Genomic DNA, 15,430 nt, shown 5'->3' on the forward strand with positions numbered 1-15,430 from the left:
ATTTGCTCACAAATTAAAATCATAAGATTATTTAAGTAATAAATAAAAAAATGATTATGCTATATATGAATGGATATTTTTTACTTTATTTTTGAGTATTTTTGAGCTATTGAATTCACTAGAGTGTTAAGAATTACAAACATTATGTTTAATAAACAACGGATTAGGAATTAGTGGATCAAAAATGCTTGCATAAGCATTGGTTGAGAATTACCATGCTAGTGTTGCAGCTGGTACTCCATTTTATCTTAAAGACTAAAGTATTAGTACCTAGCTGGTACTAGTATCAATAGTATCATATTGCTGAAACCTAATATTTATTAATTTGTCACCAACAAGTAATTGATCTATATTATTTTCATTTTTCATTATATAAGTTTTCTGAAATTATATATTATATTATAGTAACGTGAAAAAGTGTTACATTATGTAACAGTATTATACATTTATGCCATGACTTGTATTATTTATTAAATCTGGTAAATCCAACTAGTGAGCATAAAACATAAATTTGGAATTATTATAAAAAATATAAAAAATCTAAAGCTAAATGGACGGAAAAGTACAATCAAAATTAATTTACTTTATTGTTTACAACTAGGTAAATTATAATATATTTATTTTTTTTTCATTGTTAGACTAAAAGTAATGAAGTTCTATACTCGCCGAGCCAATGGTGTAAACGAATGGATCCATATATAGTGGTCAATAAACATATTGAAAAAGTTAAATTAAGTACGTAAGACTAAGCACTAATGAACAAATATAAAAATAAAGAAAATATATTTTTGTAAAAATATTAATGTAACTTAACTTAAATATTTTTAGTTAGTGAACAAATTAAGAAATCCAGATATTGTAAAGCAACAAATATAAGATATGGATCTGGTGACCAACAGCTGTTAGACGTTTATGAAGATGGACTGATTTCTTCGGATTGTACTTTTGTTTATATTCATGGAGGATACTGGCAAGAACTAAACAAAGACATTTCCGCCTATTGTGTAGAACCATTAGTTAATGCTGGGATTCGAGTGGTTGTACCTGGTTACGATCTCGCACCAAAAGGTAGGTTCATTTTATTATGCTCTCATTTGTGTCAGATATAAAAAAAAAGTAATTAAAATGGTAACCGTTCTGCTGTGCAGCAGATGTTGAGTGTACTTTATCATAGCAATGACACAAGTAAGTTACTGTGATGGAAGTGTCAAATTTGAATTCAATGATAAATCATGAAAAACCATTTTATGCGAAGATAGTCTTTATTACTAAGTATAATTTGAGATATATTTTTATTGATATTATAGTAATTTATCCTACTATCAATAATACGGAAGGTTGAATACATTTTAACCAAAAATATAGCATTTATTATATTATACTTATATCATATTATATTATTTAAATTAAAAATTAAAAATACCTATAAATAGTATAAAAAGGGCCTAAATATTTTAAAAATTATGTCTAGCCAATGTGTTTGAATATTCAGTGAGCATTACAAGTTTTTACAGTCATTTGTTTTCGAATTACAGCAAAATAAAAAAATCAATTTTGTAGAAAGTTGGTTTTGAATAAAAACTAAAAATGCTAGTTTTTCTATAATTTCTTTTTTTTTTACTTTTGTCTGTTATTTTGAAAAATAGTATGATTTTTTTATTTTTATTTTTATCACCCCCATTCCTTAAATTACCAACTAGATCCAATTTGCTGCCAAAAAACCACCCTCAAAGTAAAAACAGGAAGCATTTTTAACATTCCAAGTGGTGATGACACACAAAAATAAATCTCATTATAAAATTAATACATTTATTGCTCTGCTCAGATTAGGTTCAGGGAGAATCTAAAAATCTGAAATCAGCTACTAATCTATAATGTACCTAAAAAATAATTTTTTTTTTTTTAGTAACTCTGTTTAATATAGTTGAAGAAATCCATCAAATGTTATCATATTTAAAGGATTCTTTAAAATATAAGTAAGATAACCTAATTATATTGCACTGACTTACGTTTTAAACACAATTAATGATATAAATAGATACTCTTAAATACTCGTGGTTTTAAATTATGCACAATTTAAATATTTTAGTATAATTATTGATCTAACTATTACCTACTTACTAGTGAGTAGTAATTAAAATTAGATTAATTGTTTTATTATTTTAATATAGTTATATAATATTATAATAAACATACATGTTTTTTTGCAATTAGAAATATTTGGTTGGGAGGACATTCAGCAGGTGCTCATTTAGCTGCATCTATGATACATCCTGAAATAAATGAAAACATTGGTGTTAAAGGATTTATACTCATCAGCGGTATATTTGATCTTAGTCCATTATTGGAGACTTCTATAAATAAACTACTGAAGTTAAACAAGTATTACAAATATTTTTTTAAATTTAAACAAGTAGTACACATAAATACATAATTTATAATTTACCGTATAAAATAAACAATTTTATTATTACAAAAAAAATTGAATAGGGATTATTTTTAAAAATTTCCTTTATTGTGTTATTAGTTATTCCAATAATATATATCAATCCAGCACTTGGACGCTATCTCATTAAATAATATTCATTGAATAATTAGAAACCGATTTTGTTGTATATAATCATATTTAAAGAGTATATTTGTTTTCAGGAACACTTGTCTAGAACTAAGTCCACTGAAAAATCTATATGGACTTGATTTTACACATATAACGGCTCAGAATTGTATAAAATTTTTTGTAGCTTATGGAGAAAATGATTCTCCAGCTTTCCATTTCCAATCAAAACAGTTTGCCAAAGTAAGTTACTTTTATTTTAATCATTGCTATAGTATCATTGACTATAATTGTTACATTTTTATTTTAATACTAGCTAGTGCTTAGTAGGTAATAAACAAATTAAAATTACCTATACCTACATATTATTTATTTTATAATTTGAGAGTAGGTAGGTACTGCACTACTGCTAAAAGTAAAAACATACCTAATAATAACTAAAATAAATACTAACTAGTAAAGTATATGATACTATTAATACTACATGTCCACAAACTAGTTTATAACATGTATATAGGTATCTATATTTTTTTTTTATGTATTATAGTTTCTGGAAAAACTTGGTTTAGATGTAACAGAAGAAAGAATAAATGGAGTAGATCATTTTGACATTGTAGAGAATCTTTCAAGTATAGACTATTCTCTTACAAAAAGAATTATTAATTTTATTCTTAACTGAACGTTGCATTCAGTAAATTAGTATTATTATTTATTAAATATTATGTACCTATTTATGTATATTGTATAACTTACATAAATATATTAAACTAATAATACAGTAGATTCCACCTAATGTGGGCACCGGTTAATATGGTCAATATGGACAAAATGGTCTGGTCCCAATTCCAATGTATACTAACTAATTTCGGTTTATATGACCAACAGCTTAATGTGGGCAAATGAGTTTGGTTCCAACGTGTCCACATTAGGCAAAATTCACTGTACTCAATAATCTAAAATAATGTGACTGTATAAGACATAAAGATGTATCAATATTCAATATTATATATTATTCCCTATGTATTCAAGTTAAATAGTTTAGATAGTTTAATTCAAAAAATGTATATTGTATATAGTCATAATATAAGCAGGTAGGTATTGTATTAATACCTATATAATAGGTACATTAATACTTATGGTACCTATTTTACTTTTTAATTAAATATTTGTTAATAATTTTAAATTGTGTTAACTATTTAGTTATTATTTTAAAACTATAACTAAACCCACAGATACAAAGTCAAATATTTAGACATGTGTGGGGTACTGCCGTACTGGGTTACCTACCCTATGGCCTATACTTATACAAAATATTGCTTTATATATCCATTATCCATCGATTAATTATACAGTAAGTATATATTTTAATTAATGGTATAGGTATTGCTAACCATGTTAAAATTCAAAAGTAAAAAACAATTTAATCGGAGTTAGTCACTGTCAGTAATGAAGTTAGGTACTAGGTACCTACTTGAAACCAGTGCAGTAAAAAAACCATTTTAAATACTATTATTATAAATAAAATCAGGTACATATACAAAGGGGGGGGGGTTTGGGGGTTCAATCCCTCCCCCCAATTTTTTTTTGTGTACGTGCCTGAATATTATAATATACACTAATTTTTATATTGTTGACACACAGATGGTCGTCGTCACTCAAAGTGTCTCTTTTTTCCTGATAATTTTCAGATGTGTCAGCAATTTGGCATGTCTGTGTTACTGGTAAAGTTGAACTAAATTTAAAAAATGTTTTGTCATAAGATAATTGATAAAATATAAAATTATAATGACAAAATTGTCACCAAAGTGAGTAAGTGACTCTGCCAAAATGTCAGACAAACACTTGGGTATATTATTACCTTTTAAAGATTAAACCCATATAATAGTATGGGTTCTACTATAATAGTACTATACTATTATGCTATTATACTTAATATTATTAAAATTGCTTATTAAAGCAATTAACAGAACAAAAAAAAAAGTAGATACATAGAAATGAAAAACTTATTTTATTTAATGCATAAAAAAATAAATAAAAACTTACAGTTATACAAGATTATCAAATAATTAAAATATATAGGTGTATTTTTCAATTAAATTTCACAACAATACAATAGGTACGTCAAATTATTATACTAAGAAGTGTTAACTTAAGAAGTGATTAAACAATAATTAATAATATTATAATTTATAAATATGAAGAAAAAAAAAATAAAAAAATAAGTGCAATGTGTATAAGCTGTGATTAGAATTTAGAAGCATTGTACACTAAATTTTGTAATTTATAACACGCGTGTATTTGTATGTTAATATAAAATAAAAACGTTATGGACATGATAGTTGTGCACATGCTTTCTATGCCTACTTATTATTATAAATATTTGTGTACATATAATCAATTAAAATTAAAATTAATAATAATAAAACCATATGACTAGGGAACGCCATATTTACTTATTTTTATACTTCCAGTAATGTGATCTAGTGTTACCGACAGCTTTGGGGACTTGCGTATGTTCTGAAATATATAAAATAATTAAATTAATGATCATGATGGTATATTATTATAGATTATAGTCAGGTGGCCATTTTAAATTATGTTTAATAGGTATACATTTTAACATTTCGTATTAATGTAATATTAGATAATATACCTACTGATCTAATATTTTGACAATTAATATAAGTGTAGTATTTTAAGTATTTTCATCATTCGACTTTGGTAACTACCTGTTTAGGTACCTAATACGATAGATAAAAAGACTAAAAGCACAAGCCACAAACACCGATATCTACCGAACTGTGTGTGCGCTAAGAAATACAATATTTTAGAGTGTATAGGTACTGATTTTAAAACGGTTTTTCTGATCGACCAAAACAGGGCCAAGAATATCTACTCAAGAATACTCACCCCCCTTTTTTTCTACAATAATGCAGTTTTAAAAATCTGATTTTTAGTATTTTTAGTTACGGAATGATTCAAGTATTCAACGTAAGACACTATTTCTGAAAATACTAAAATTTTTGAAAATATTTCGTTCAATTAATTTTTGTTCGTTGCAAAACAACATTTGGTACTGGTCTAGTTGACCCCCGCCAAGAAAATATTCCCTCCGCCAGTCAGGTTTAGTTGACGCCCGCTACTTAAATCTCTCGTGTTTTCGATGTTCTAGTCAATAATCAATGAATAATTTAATATATAATTATATAATATTATAATTTAATAATTCATAATAAAAGCAAGACAATTATTTAAATCATTTATTATACATTCATTCGGAATTTGTAGATACATAATTTATATGAATAAATAAATCGTAAAAAAAATATATATCATTCACATAAATAATAATGCAGGAAATAATAAAAAACTATGCAGGTGGCCAAAATTCTGCTATGTCCTTCAAAATTATATGAAGTTTTCACGAAAACACGAGAGATTTAAGTACAGGCGTCAATTAAACCTAAGTAGCGGGTGGAATATTTTCTTGGTGGGGGTCAACTATACCAGTACCCAAAAGTTTTATTATTTTTATCCTTACAAATTTTTTACGTTTTTACTCTTTTCAATGACAATAATAAAAAATATATTTTTTAGAAAATTTTTGTTTTTCTTACTACCTACAAGATTATGTTAAAAATATATTTCATAAACGACAGTAGTTTTTGCAATAATGAATGCCATATGTTAAATGAATCTGATATACAGATATATTGTAAAGTCTATATTTTCAAATTCTTGAGAAATTATTTATTATATAATGAGTGATCTGTGGAGATATAAACTTTTGTTTTTCAAATGATTATCCCTTCTCTTCTACTGTAAATTATTGTGTACCTTTATGGCTATATATTTTCTGAAAGTTTTGACACTTATCAAAATTCAAATTCGAACGAGTAGTTTTTAAACTATTTAACGTTATGTACCAAGGATAATTCGTAGACACAATATGATAAATGATAATGAGTATAGAAGAAATACGGGTTATGGTTACTTGAAAATTGTATAATTTATGATGCAGTGTACAATGTACCTACAATGGCTTATAGGATAGACCCGGGGTTGGAAAATGGCAATTAGTTTTTAAAGTGGTCCAGATGATATGAAAAAAAATTGTCGAGGTCCAAAAAACCTTATTTTTTTATTTAGGAAGTTATTTTAGGTCTATATAGACTAATAACAATAATAAAATCAGCATTAAATTGAAATGTTTTTGATGGTCTAGTTATTTCCACTCCGCGGACCTGATTCGAATCATAAAAAAATTATAAAATATTAAAATATAATTATTATTTATTTTAAATATATATCGCACATTAACTCTTTAATGAGTTTATTATTTACTACTTATCACCCACACAGTGAACAGTGGTGCAACGCAGTAGCGTATCTAGGATTTTTTCAAGGGGGAAATGGGTGATATACAATTTTTAATAGACATTCAGTATACACATATATTATATTCATATTATTATGTACAAATATTGAACTATACAATATTATGTTGTAATATGTTGTATTGTGTATACAATTTGGTTAGTAGATACGCCACTGATGCAACGAGCGGGGTATTGGGTGGTACTTATACTATAGTAATTGTATTAGACATTAGTACTTACACCGGGAGTGGGTACCTGACATTTCGCGGGGCACATCAGGGAATTTATTTTAAAGAAATAATAAATAATAATTTTTTTAAAGTTATGACATGAGTTATGACATAAATATATAATAGGTACCTACATTTTACGTCATCATAATTAATGTCTACCTATAATAGATCGGGAGGAAAGACGTAAATTCACAGATTGCAGGCTGCAGCTCATATTTAATATTATTATTATTATTGTGTATCTATATCAAAATAGTCACTAAATTTCGAAATATTACAACCCGTCAAGGCGTCAACTGCGTATTACAATGTCATTGGTCATTCCTCCGTAGGACATACAAATTAAATTACATAAATATATTATATGAGTCAAAACTAATCAAAGGGTTAATATTTACTCCATAGCATAAAAAATATTATGCATAATATATTATAAAACATTTTGATAAATTGCCCATACAAAAGGTTAAAATATAAAATTAAAATGTTTAGTTATGTAATAAACTAATTATTACACATTTACACTATTTTCTCATATTTTGTCTTTTTTAGTTAAAAAAATTGGGTATATTTATTTTTCTAAATAAGTTTAGGTACTAATTTGGTACAATACGTTTTTTGAGTTTTATTTCGGTCGTACCTATATGCAGATAAGAAATATTTATAAAAAAATGTTAATGTTTTTATTTTAATAAGTACCTATAATATTAGAATTCCGGACGAAAATTCCGGGTACAAAAAGTCCGGAATGAAATAAGTTGTACAAAAAGTCCGAGTACATATTTTTTACTGTCGGACAAAAAGTCCGAAAATACAAAATTGTCTATACAATTTATAATTATAATATACGTAATACTATATATGTATTATATACATGTAATATTATATTATATAGTCAGTTCATATATAATTAATATTTATTTAAAAAATGTAATTGTTGTACTTTTATTATATTATTGTGAAGAATTACAAATACTTAGGAATATTATTATCATAAAGTATTCGGAATATGTATTTAAAATACTTTTAAAATACTTTAAATACTTTTTTTTTTAAAGTATTTTACCCAAGTCTATAGGTACCTATAGCATCAAGTACATTTCTCTCATCGATATAATCGATTTCATTCAATTATATTATATTTCAATTATAAATTGAATTTGTCACTTAGTCAGTGTATCCCGAGACGTGATTTAGTTAATATGGAGGTTGAAATGGAAATATTATTATTGTATTGACATCGACAATCAATTCTTTGGTAAACGTAATGTATATCAAATTATTAATATTATTATTATTATTGTATAGCCAAACGTAATGTGAAAATTTTAAAATGTTCAATTTTTATAGCTAAGGATTGACAATTTAAAACAACAAGGTTTTTACCTAATAGGTTATTACCTATTTTATTTTGTCAGATTGCAGTAGGTAAGTATAATAAAAATCCCTGAAAAGAAGTCGTATGATTGGATTATCCCATTTTACATCTCACCTGGGTTTCCCCCATATAATATTGTATATTGTGACATTGACATTGTATTGACATCGCAGAAATAATAAGAAGTAATAAAATATATAAAAAAAAAAATTTTAAATAAATAATAATTATATATGAACTGACAATATAATATAATATTACATGCATATAATGTGTATATTACATGTATACATTATAAATTTAATAGACAATTTTGTATTTTCGGACTTTATGTATAACTTTTTTTATACCGGATTTTTTGTCCCCGGACTTTTTGACCGATTACCATAAAATTATATAGGTACCTATGTGATAATAATAATAATAATAATAATACATAATTTATTATATTAACAAAGGTTTAATTATTGATATTGGCTAATAACTTTGAAGTTCTAACATCATCATCATAAGAAAACTGTGTAATAATAAATTTATCAAATCAAATGATTTAACAAGTTTATTTTAGTTTTAAGATTTTGAAGGTATAAATTATCAAATTTTATTTCAGGGATATTTTTGATTACCATGGCTATAATCCTATCTGTAAACTTAATTCAACTACTACCTAGGTATAATCTATATTATTGTATAAAGTATATATTAAATACCTAAATACCTAATAATTATATTATGTTCAAGAAAATTGTTTAATATCTAAATAAATGATTGAATAACGACAAATCGATAATATACACATCGAATGTAGGTTAAACAAATTAAACATAATATTAAAGTACTTATTTATATATTGAGTTAATTGTCATACCTTGAATAAATTGCATTTTTAAGCACGGACCGATTGCATACGGTTTATTTGTTTTTGCAATTTTACGTAAGTAATCTCGAGTTTTTGCTTCTTCTTAGCGATCTCCATTTCTTGTTCCTTTTTCTTTAATCTGCTAGTCTTGGCCGCCTCGTTGTTCTTTTGCCGTTTTATGTAGTAGTCCTGCATACTATTGTTGTTATTATTGCTGGACGAATTCTTTGACGAGTTCATGGTGTAGACGAATAGTGCGTATAGTTATCGAGTAAAAAAAAAACGTACAATTTATCACGACCAGATTCGCGGAGTGAAAATAAAAAATGTAGGCAGAAAAAACGTCTGTTGGTGGGATTACCGTCGTAAGAAAATTCGATTGGAAACGAATAACCGTCCAGCGTACTGCACACGGCCGATGTCTATGTAACAATAATATTATATCGTCGGACTGGAGCTACCCCGATGAGGTAGAAGCAGCAGCGCACCAACAGAAGACCCGTATAATGGACACGTCGCACAGGAAATAATATACTTACAAATAATATATTATATTATTGTACTGCAAAATGTTTACGCTAATGAGATACTAATAGCTTTTCTCGCTTTAACGTCGCCCCACCTCAATCCCACTTGTGGATCCTGTTTACCTATAATGTATTAGCATGTGTGAGCCGTGGGAGATATTATTTGGACAGTTAGCATTTCCGTGTCCATTTGCCGTCGGACCAGTGTAATTGTTAGTATTTGTATACCGTTGCCCATTAACGATCTAAAAAGGCACTCACAATAATATGCATTTAAGAAGGTAGCATAATACATAGGTACCTATAACTGTTGCTGCGACTACTACCTAACAATACGATTTGCACATAATTATTTGAATTGTATTTTGACGAGACCGGAAGCCTGCAGATAATTCGGAATACTGTACATCATTAAATAGCTATTTAATAAAAATACATTATTTAGTTAATAGTTATTCGAAGACTTTGTGTCGTTTAAAGCTAATAATAATGAATTATATAGGTATTAGAAGCTATCCATTGTACCTATAGGTATACCTATACTACGCGTGCATCCGTTAAATAGAGATAATTTAATATAACACAATTTAATGTTTCGTGTTCTGTGAGAATATAATATATTATGTTAACTATTTAATAATTACAATTTACAATTATTTTTACTGCGCATATTATATGGTGACTTATGCAGACTTCTACGCCGAATGTTTGAAACATTTAGTACAAATTAAAAGGTATCGGTAAGTTTATAACATATTACATAATATTATATAATTAGATATTATAATATTTAGATGGTAATCGACGAATAAGAGAAAACATTTGTTTAACACAGTGTGCTCTTTATCCAAAACAACTAAAGTAGGTAGGTACTTACTAAATTTTATGTGTCTTTATTAGGTACCTATATTAAACATAGGTATTGGATTTTTTCTTTTTCTTTTTTTAATTCGTATTCTACTCTTTTTTGTGCTTTAATCATGCATATGCTTTTGGTAGGTGAGAAATGATAACCATTTTTTGGTTAATTTGAACACAATCCTATAGATAGGTACGGAAATCAATCAAAAAGCTTGTGGTAGACGCCAAATTGTGGACAAAAAGTTCGAAACTAAAAATTATTATTTTTAACTCATAATTTTTAAAAATACAATGGAAATCCAGTACAAAGCTAGCGGACGTGGATCCAGAGGGAGGGGTGCTAGGGTAGGTACTGTAGCATCCTCCTTGGCATGTTGTTTCCTGGAAAACAAATATACTACTACACAACATGTATTTTTCGATTTGCCTAATAAATAACCCCAGAAAAAATAACCCCGGAAAAAATAACCCCGAAAAAATAACCAAAATAACTATAATAAAATTGATTTGTAAGGTTGTACATGCAGGCCTAAAACAAATTGTCAAATTTTTAAAAATATTCACCATAAATGGGTAATACAATACAATTTCAATAATATAATAATAATTTAAAACAAATTGTCAAATTTTTCAATCACGGTAAAAACGAATGGAAATGCCAATAATAATATATAAATAAAAAATATTCACCATAAATGGGTAATAATACAATACAATTTCAATAATATAATAATAATTTAAAACAAATTGTCAAATTTTTCAATCACGGTAAAAACGAATGGAAATGACAATAATAATATATAAATAAAAAATATTCACCATAAATGAGTAATACAATAATAATAACCTAAAACCTAACCTATAATATATATAATATTAATATCTATTTTATAATCGTTTTCTTAAATTAAAGGATATTTTTTTCAAAAACATGTCTACTTCAATTTCGTTTGAATTTAACCGTTCACATAAGGTTTTTAATCTCTTTTGAGCAGTTTTTGATTTAGAACATTTAGTTTTGGACTCTCCTACAGTTTGCAAAGCAAGTTTTGCACGGTCAGTCGACAGTTCATTTTTTATTTTATTGATTAATGTCCAAATCGATGGATGTTGTACTCCGACTGAATGTCTAAATCTATTGTTCCATGACTCGCAAACATTATTGGTACGTTGATTATTTTGTATATAGTTGTTTGGTGAACATTCCAAGTTTCCGGAGCCTCCGGACCGGAGGAAATATTGCTGGAAAATGTCGAACGGTTAAACTTGAAACATTTTGTTTATTAACTCGACGTAACGTTCCACTCACGTACGTTTCATCAAAATAATTAAATAAATCCTCCGCCCCAAGAGGTATATTTAATTTTAAATATTCAATACCTTCGTTTTATCTAGTTAGTGGCAAAAAAGCCAAACCATCCAACATACCACAAAAGTTATTAAAATTATCATCATCTTGATACCTTTTTTTTTAACCCTAATTCCGCTAATTTCCTGTGAGTGCTCTGACAAAGATGGTAGAAACGGTAATCGGTAAAAAACGACACGGAAAAAAACGACACGGAAAAATACGTCAGGCAAAAAACGTCACGGTAAAAACCGACACGGGTAAAAAACGTCACGGAAAAAAACGACAAAGTTATAAGTTATAATAAGTAATATACCTAGTATATAGTATTATCACAGATTATATGATTATATTTTCATATAATCTGTGGTATTATTATTATAGTATTATTATCACATTAGGTAACAACAATTACAGGCCGAGTGTCTTATCGAACCCATACCAAATAACTGTCGTAGATAGGATATATATATATATATATACAAAAATATACGTAAAATCCTATTGAGTATCGGGTATAATATAGGTTTAAAATTTATTACTTTGGATAACGGTTGTAGGATTATCGATATAAACAGAAACATCCATGCATTTTGTGTCAGTTACATGTTGACGTGATATAGGTATAACCGTAAAACATGGAAGTTATTAAGTCTAACAAAGGTGGGAACAAAATTTGTTGGAGAGGTTATACATACATAATGAAACATCAAGGACGCAAAAGATTAACGTGGAGATGTAAAAAAGAAAGTTCATTGAAATGTCGCGGAACAATGTACACGGACTTAAATATTGGACATCCTCAAATTGGAAAAGTTCATAGTCATATAGCTGATAAACACGAGGTAAATAACTTTTTTCAACTCTACTCAATTATAGACTACCTATATAGTATAAAATATGAATAGTAATACATTTTTTGAATAAAAATCTTAGTCTATAATATAAAAATCGAGGAACTCGCTTTACTGTATAGTAATTAGTAGGTGTCGGGCGCGTCTAATGTTCGTGCGGAAATTGTTCGAATACGAAAATTTTTTGTGCACATATATTGTTTTTAACATTAAAATTTTTTTTCCTTACATTGTTAATTCATAATAGATTTACATACCTTAACATGACGACATGTATATTATCCAAATACCTAAATATTCAGTCGAAAATTAGAAATGGGATTTTTGTACCCATATATAATATTCGATAACGATAAGTTATCGATATGATTTTAAAACGTGTTTGCAATAAGCAACATTTCACTCTGTTGTGTTGTGTGTGTGTGTGTTAAAGATACCTAACGTGATATGACGTTATAGATCACAAAATATTATTATTTTTTTACGAAAAATGTATGCTCGAATAGAACAATTATCGAATTCGAATAATTTTCCTGAGAATAATTTATTGTCACGCGAACTATTTTCGCCGAAAAATTTACGTGATACCGTTCGGAAATATAATATAAATATTTGGTAATAAAATTTCAATTGAATTTTTGGGTAGGTAAATGCTATAAAATGTACATATAAAATGAAAGAAGCGGCCAAAAGAACTAAAACGAATCCAGCGGAAATATATGCCGAAAATGTGAAGAATTTAGACCCACAATCACAAGCTAGAATTCCACCTGAACCTATAATGAAAAGAACAATACGTAATCAGAGAAAAACGGAACATCCAGCTAGTGGAACTAGTATAGAGGGAGAGTGGTGTACAACTGGAAATCCGGATAATAAAAGATTACTTTTGGTTGACGATGGTGACGAAAATAGGTTAGTTATTTTTGCAACCGACGAAGGACTTCAAAATTTATCCAAGTCTAATGAATGGTATATGGACGGTAATTTTGCTTTGTCACCTAAAGGTTTTATGCAGCTTTATGTAATAAGAGTACAAATTAATGGTATTTTTGTTACTGCCGTTTATTGCTTGCTCACTAAAAAAACACAGTCTACTTACGAGCGAATGTTAAACTGTTTAATGGAAAAATGTGCAGAGAAAAATATTTTTCTTGACCCTATGTACATACATGTTGATTTTGAAAAAGCAGTTATAAATGCAATAAAAATAGTTATAGGTGAACACGTAGAGGTGAATGGTTGTTTTTATCATCTCACACAAGCAACACATCGTCACATTCGAAAAATGGGATTAACAACTGAATATAAGTCAGACGAAGAATATTCTGCATTTTGCCGACGCTTGGACGCGTTAGCATTTTTACCATTATGTGATGTAGCTGATTGATGGTATACTTAAAAAGTATAATGCCAGAAAAAGGTTCAGCTATATTAGAATATTTTGACAACACTTATGTGACCGGTACATTTAGGAGAATTAATTCGACACAAGATAATTGCATACGCTTGCGGAATTGCCCACCCTTATTTCCACCTCACGTATGGAATGTCCATAATATCACATTGAACGATGGTGATCGGACTAATAATGAAACTGAGGGATGGAATCATAGATTTTCAAAGATAGTGGGACATTGCCATCCCTCTATATGGGTATTGATAACGAAAATACGACTGGAGGTAGCGAATGACGAAACAAAATTAGCTCAAAATGCATTTGGAACATTACCAAGAAAAAAAAAATCAAAGATTTATGCAGAATTACAAAACAAATTAAAAAATATATGCAATGAATATTCAAGGGGGGAAAGAGATATTCCAAATTTTTTAAAGGCAATAGCATATACTATACGATATTTGTGATTTTTAAAATTATTGATAATTTTTTATTTTTATATAACAGCTATTATACCATATTATATACTATTTGATATTTGTGGTTTTTAAAAACTATTATTATTTATTTATAATTTTAATTTTAATTTTTATATTTCACCAAATTGTTTATAGTAATATTGTGCCATTATTTTATCAATAAACTTAAAAACCATGATTGTGATTTTTAGATAAAAATATATTTTTGACGTTTTTTTCTGTGACGTTTTTTACCTGTGTCGGTTTTTACCATGACGTTTTTTACCTGACGTTTTTTTCCGTGTCGTTTTTTTCTGTGTCGTTTTTTTCCGCGATTCGGTAGAAACATCCATTTATTGTTAAATGTTCCCCTAGTACATTTTTTGCAGCATTTATTAGTGCTTTTTCAAAATCAACTTTCAGGTATAGTGGATCTGGAAAAAGATTGTTCTTTTCACAGACTGAAAGAATAGCATGGAACATTATTTCGTAAATACTTTGAGTTTTTTTTTCGAGTAGGCAGAAAAGAACCGTAAAGAATTCATTATATTTTTTTATTTTTTTTTGTGTCTGTCATCAC

The 15,430-nt window shown here is 27.5% G+C and overlaps 2 protein-coding genes and 1 long non-coding RNA gene across 3 annotated transcripts; 2 read left to right on the top strand and 1 right to left on the bottom strand.

The window, feature by feature from the left end:
* Nucleotides 1-59: 59 nt before the first annotated feature.
* LOC100572435 (kynurenine formamidase) lies at nucleotides 60-3,673 on the top strand. Its single transcript, XM_008186693.3, has 7 exons — nucleotides 60-562; nucleotides 639-735; nucleotides 829-1,068; nucleotides 1,907-1,976; nucleotides 2,215-2,382; nucleotides 2,650-2,797; nucleotides 3,102-3,673. The coding sequence occupies exons 1-7, from the start codon at nucleotides 551-553 to the stop codon at nucleotides 3,231-3,233; spliced, it is 867 nt and encodes a 288-aa protein (XP_008184915.1). The 5' UTR covers nucleotides 60-550; the 3' UTR covers nucleotides 3,234-3,673.
* Nucleotides 3,674-4,543: 870 nt separating this feature from the next.
* On the bottom strand, nucleotides 4,544-9,960 carry LOC100569773. Its single transcript, XR_118935.4, has 2 exons — nucleotides 9,413-9,960; nucleotides 4,544-5,071 (listed from the first exon to the last, which is right to left on the bottom strand). It is a non-coding gene; the product is annotated as an uncharacterized LOC100569773 (long non-coding RNA).
* Nucleotides 9,961-12,517: 2,557 nt separating this feature from the next.
* Nucleotides 12,518-14,383, top strand: LOC115034151. Its single transcript, XM_029489960.1, has 2 exons — nucleotides 12,518-12,984; nucleotides 13,640-14,383. The coding sequence occupies exons 1-2, from the start codon at nucleotides 12,778-12,780 to the stop codon at nucleotides 14,381-14,383; spliced, it is 951 nt and encodes a 316-aa protein (XP_029345820.1). The 5' UTR covers nucleotides 12,518-12,777.
* The last annotated feature ends 1,047 nt before the right edge of the window (nucleotides 14,384-15,430 follow it).

Source organism: Acyrthosiphon pisum, chromosome A2 (assembly GCF_005508785.2).
Source record: "Acyrthosiphon pisum isolate AL4f chromosome A2, pea_aphid_22Mar2018_4r6ur, whole genome shotgun sequence".
Classification (NCBI taxonomy): domain Eukaryota; kingdom Metazoa; phylum Arthropoda; class Insecta; order Hemiptera; family Aphididae; genus Acyrthosiphon; species Acyrthosiphon pisum.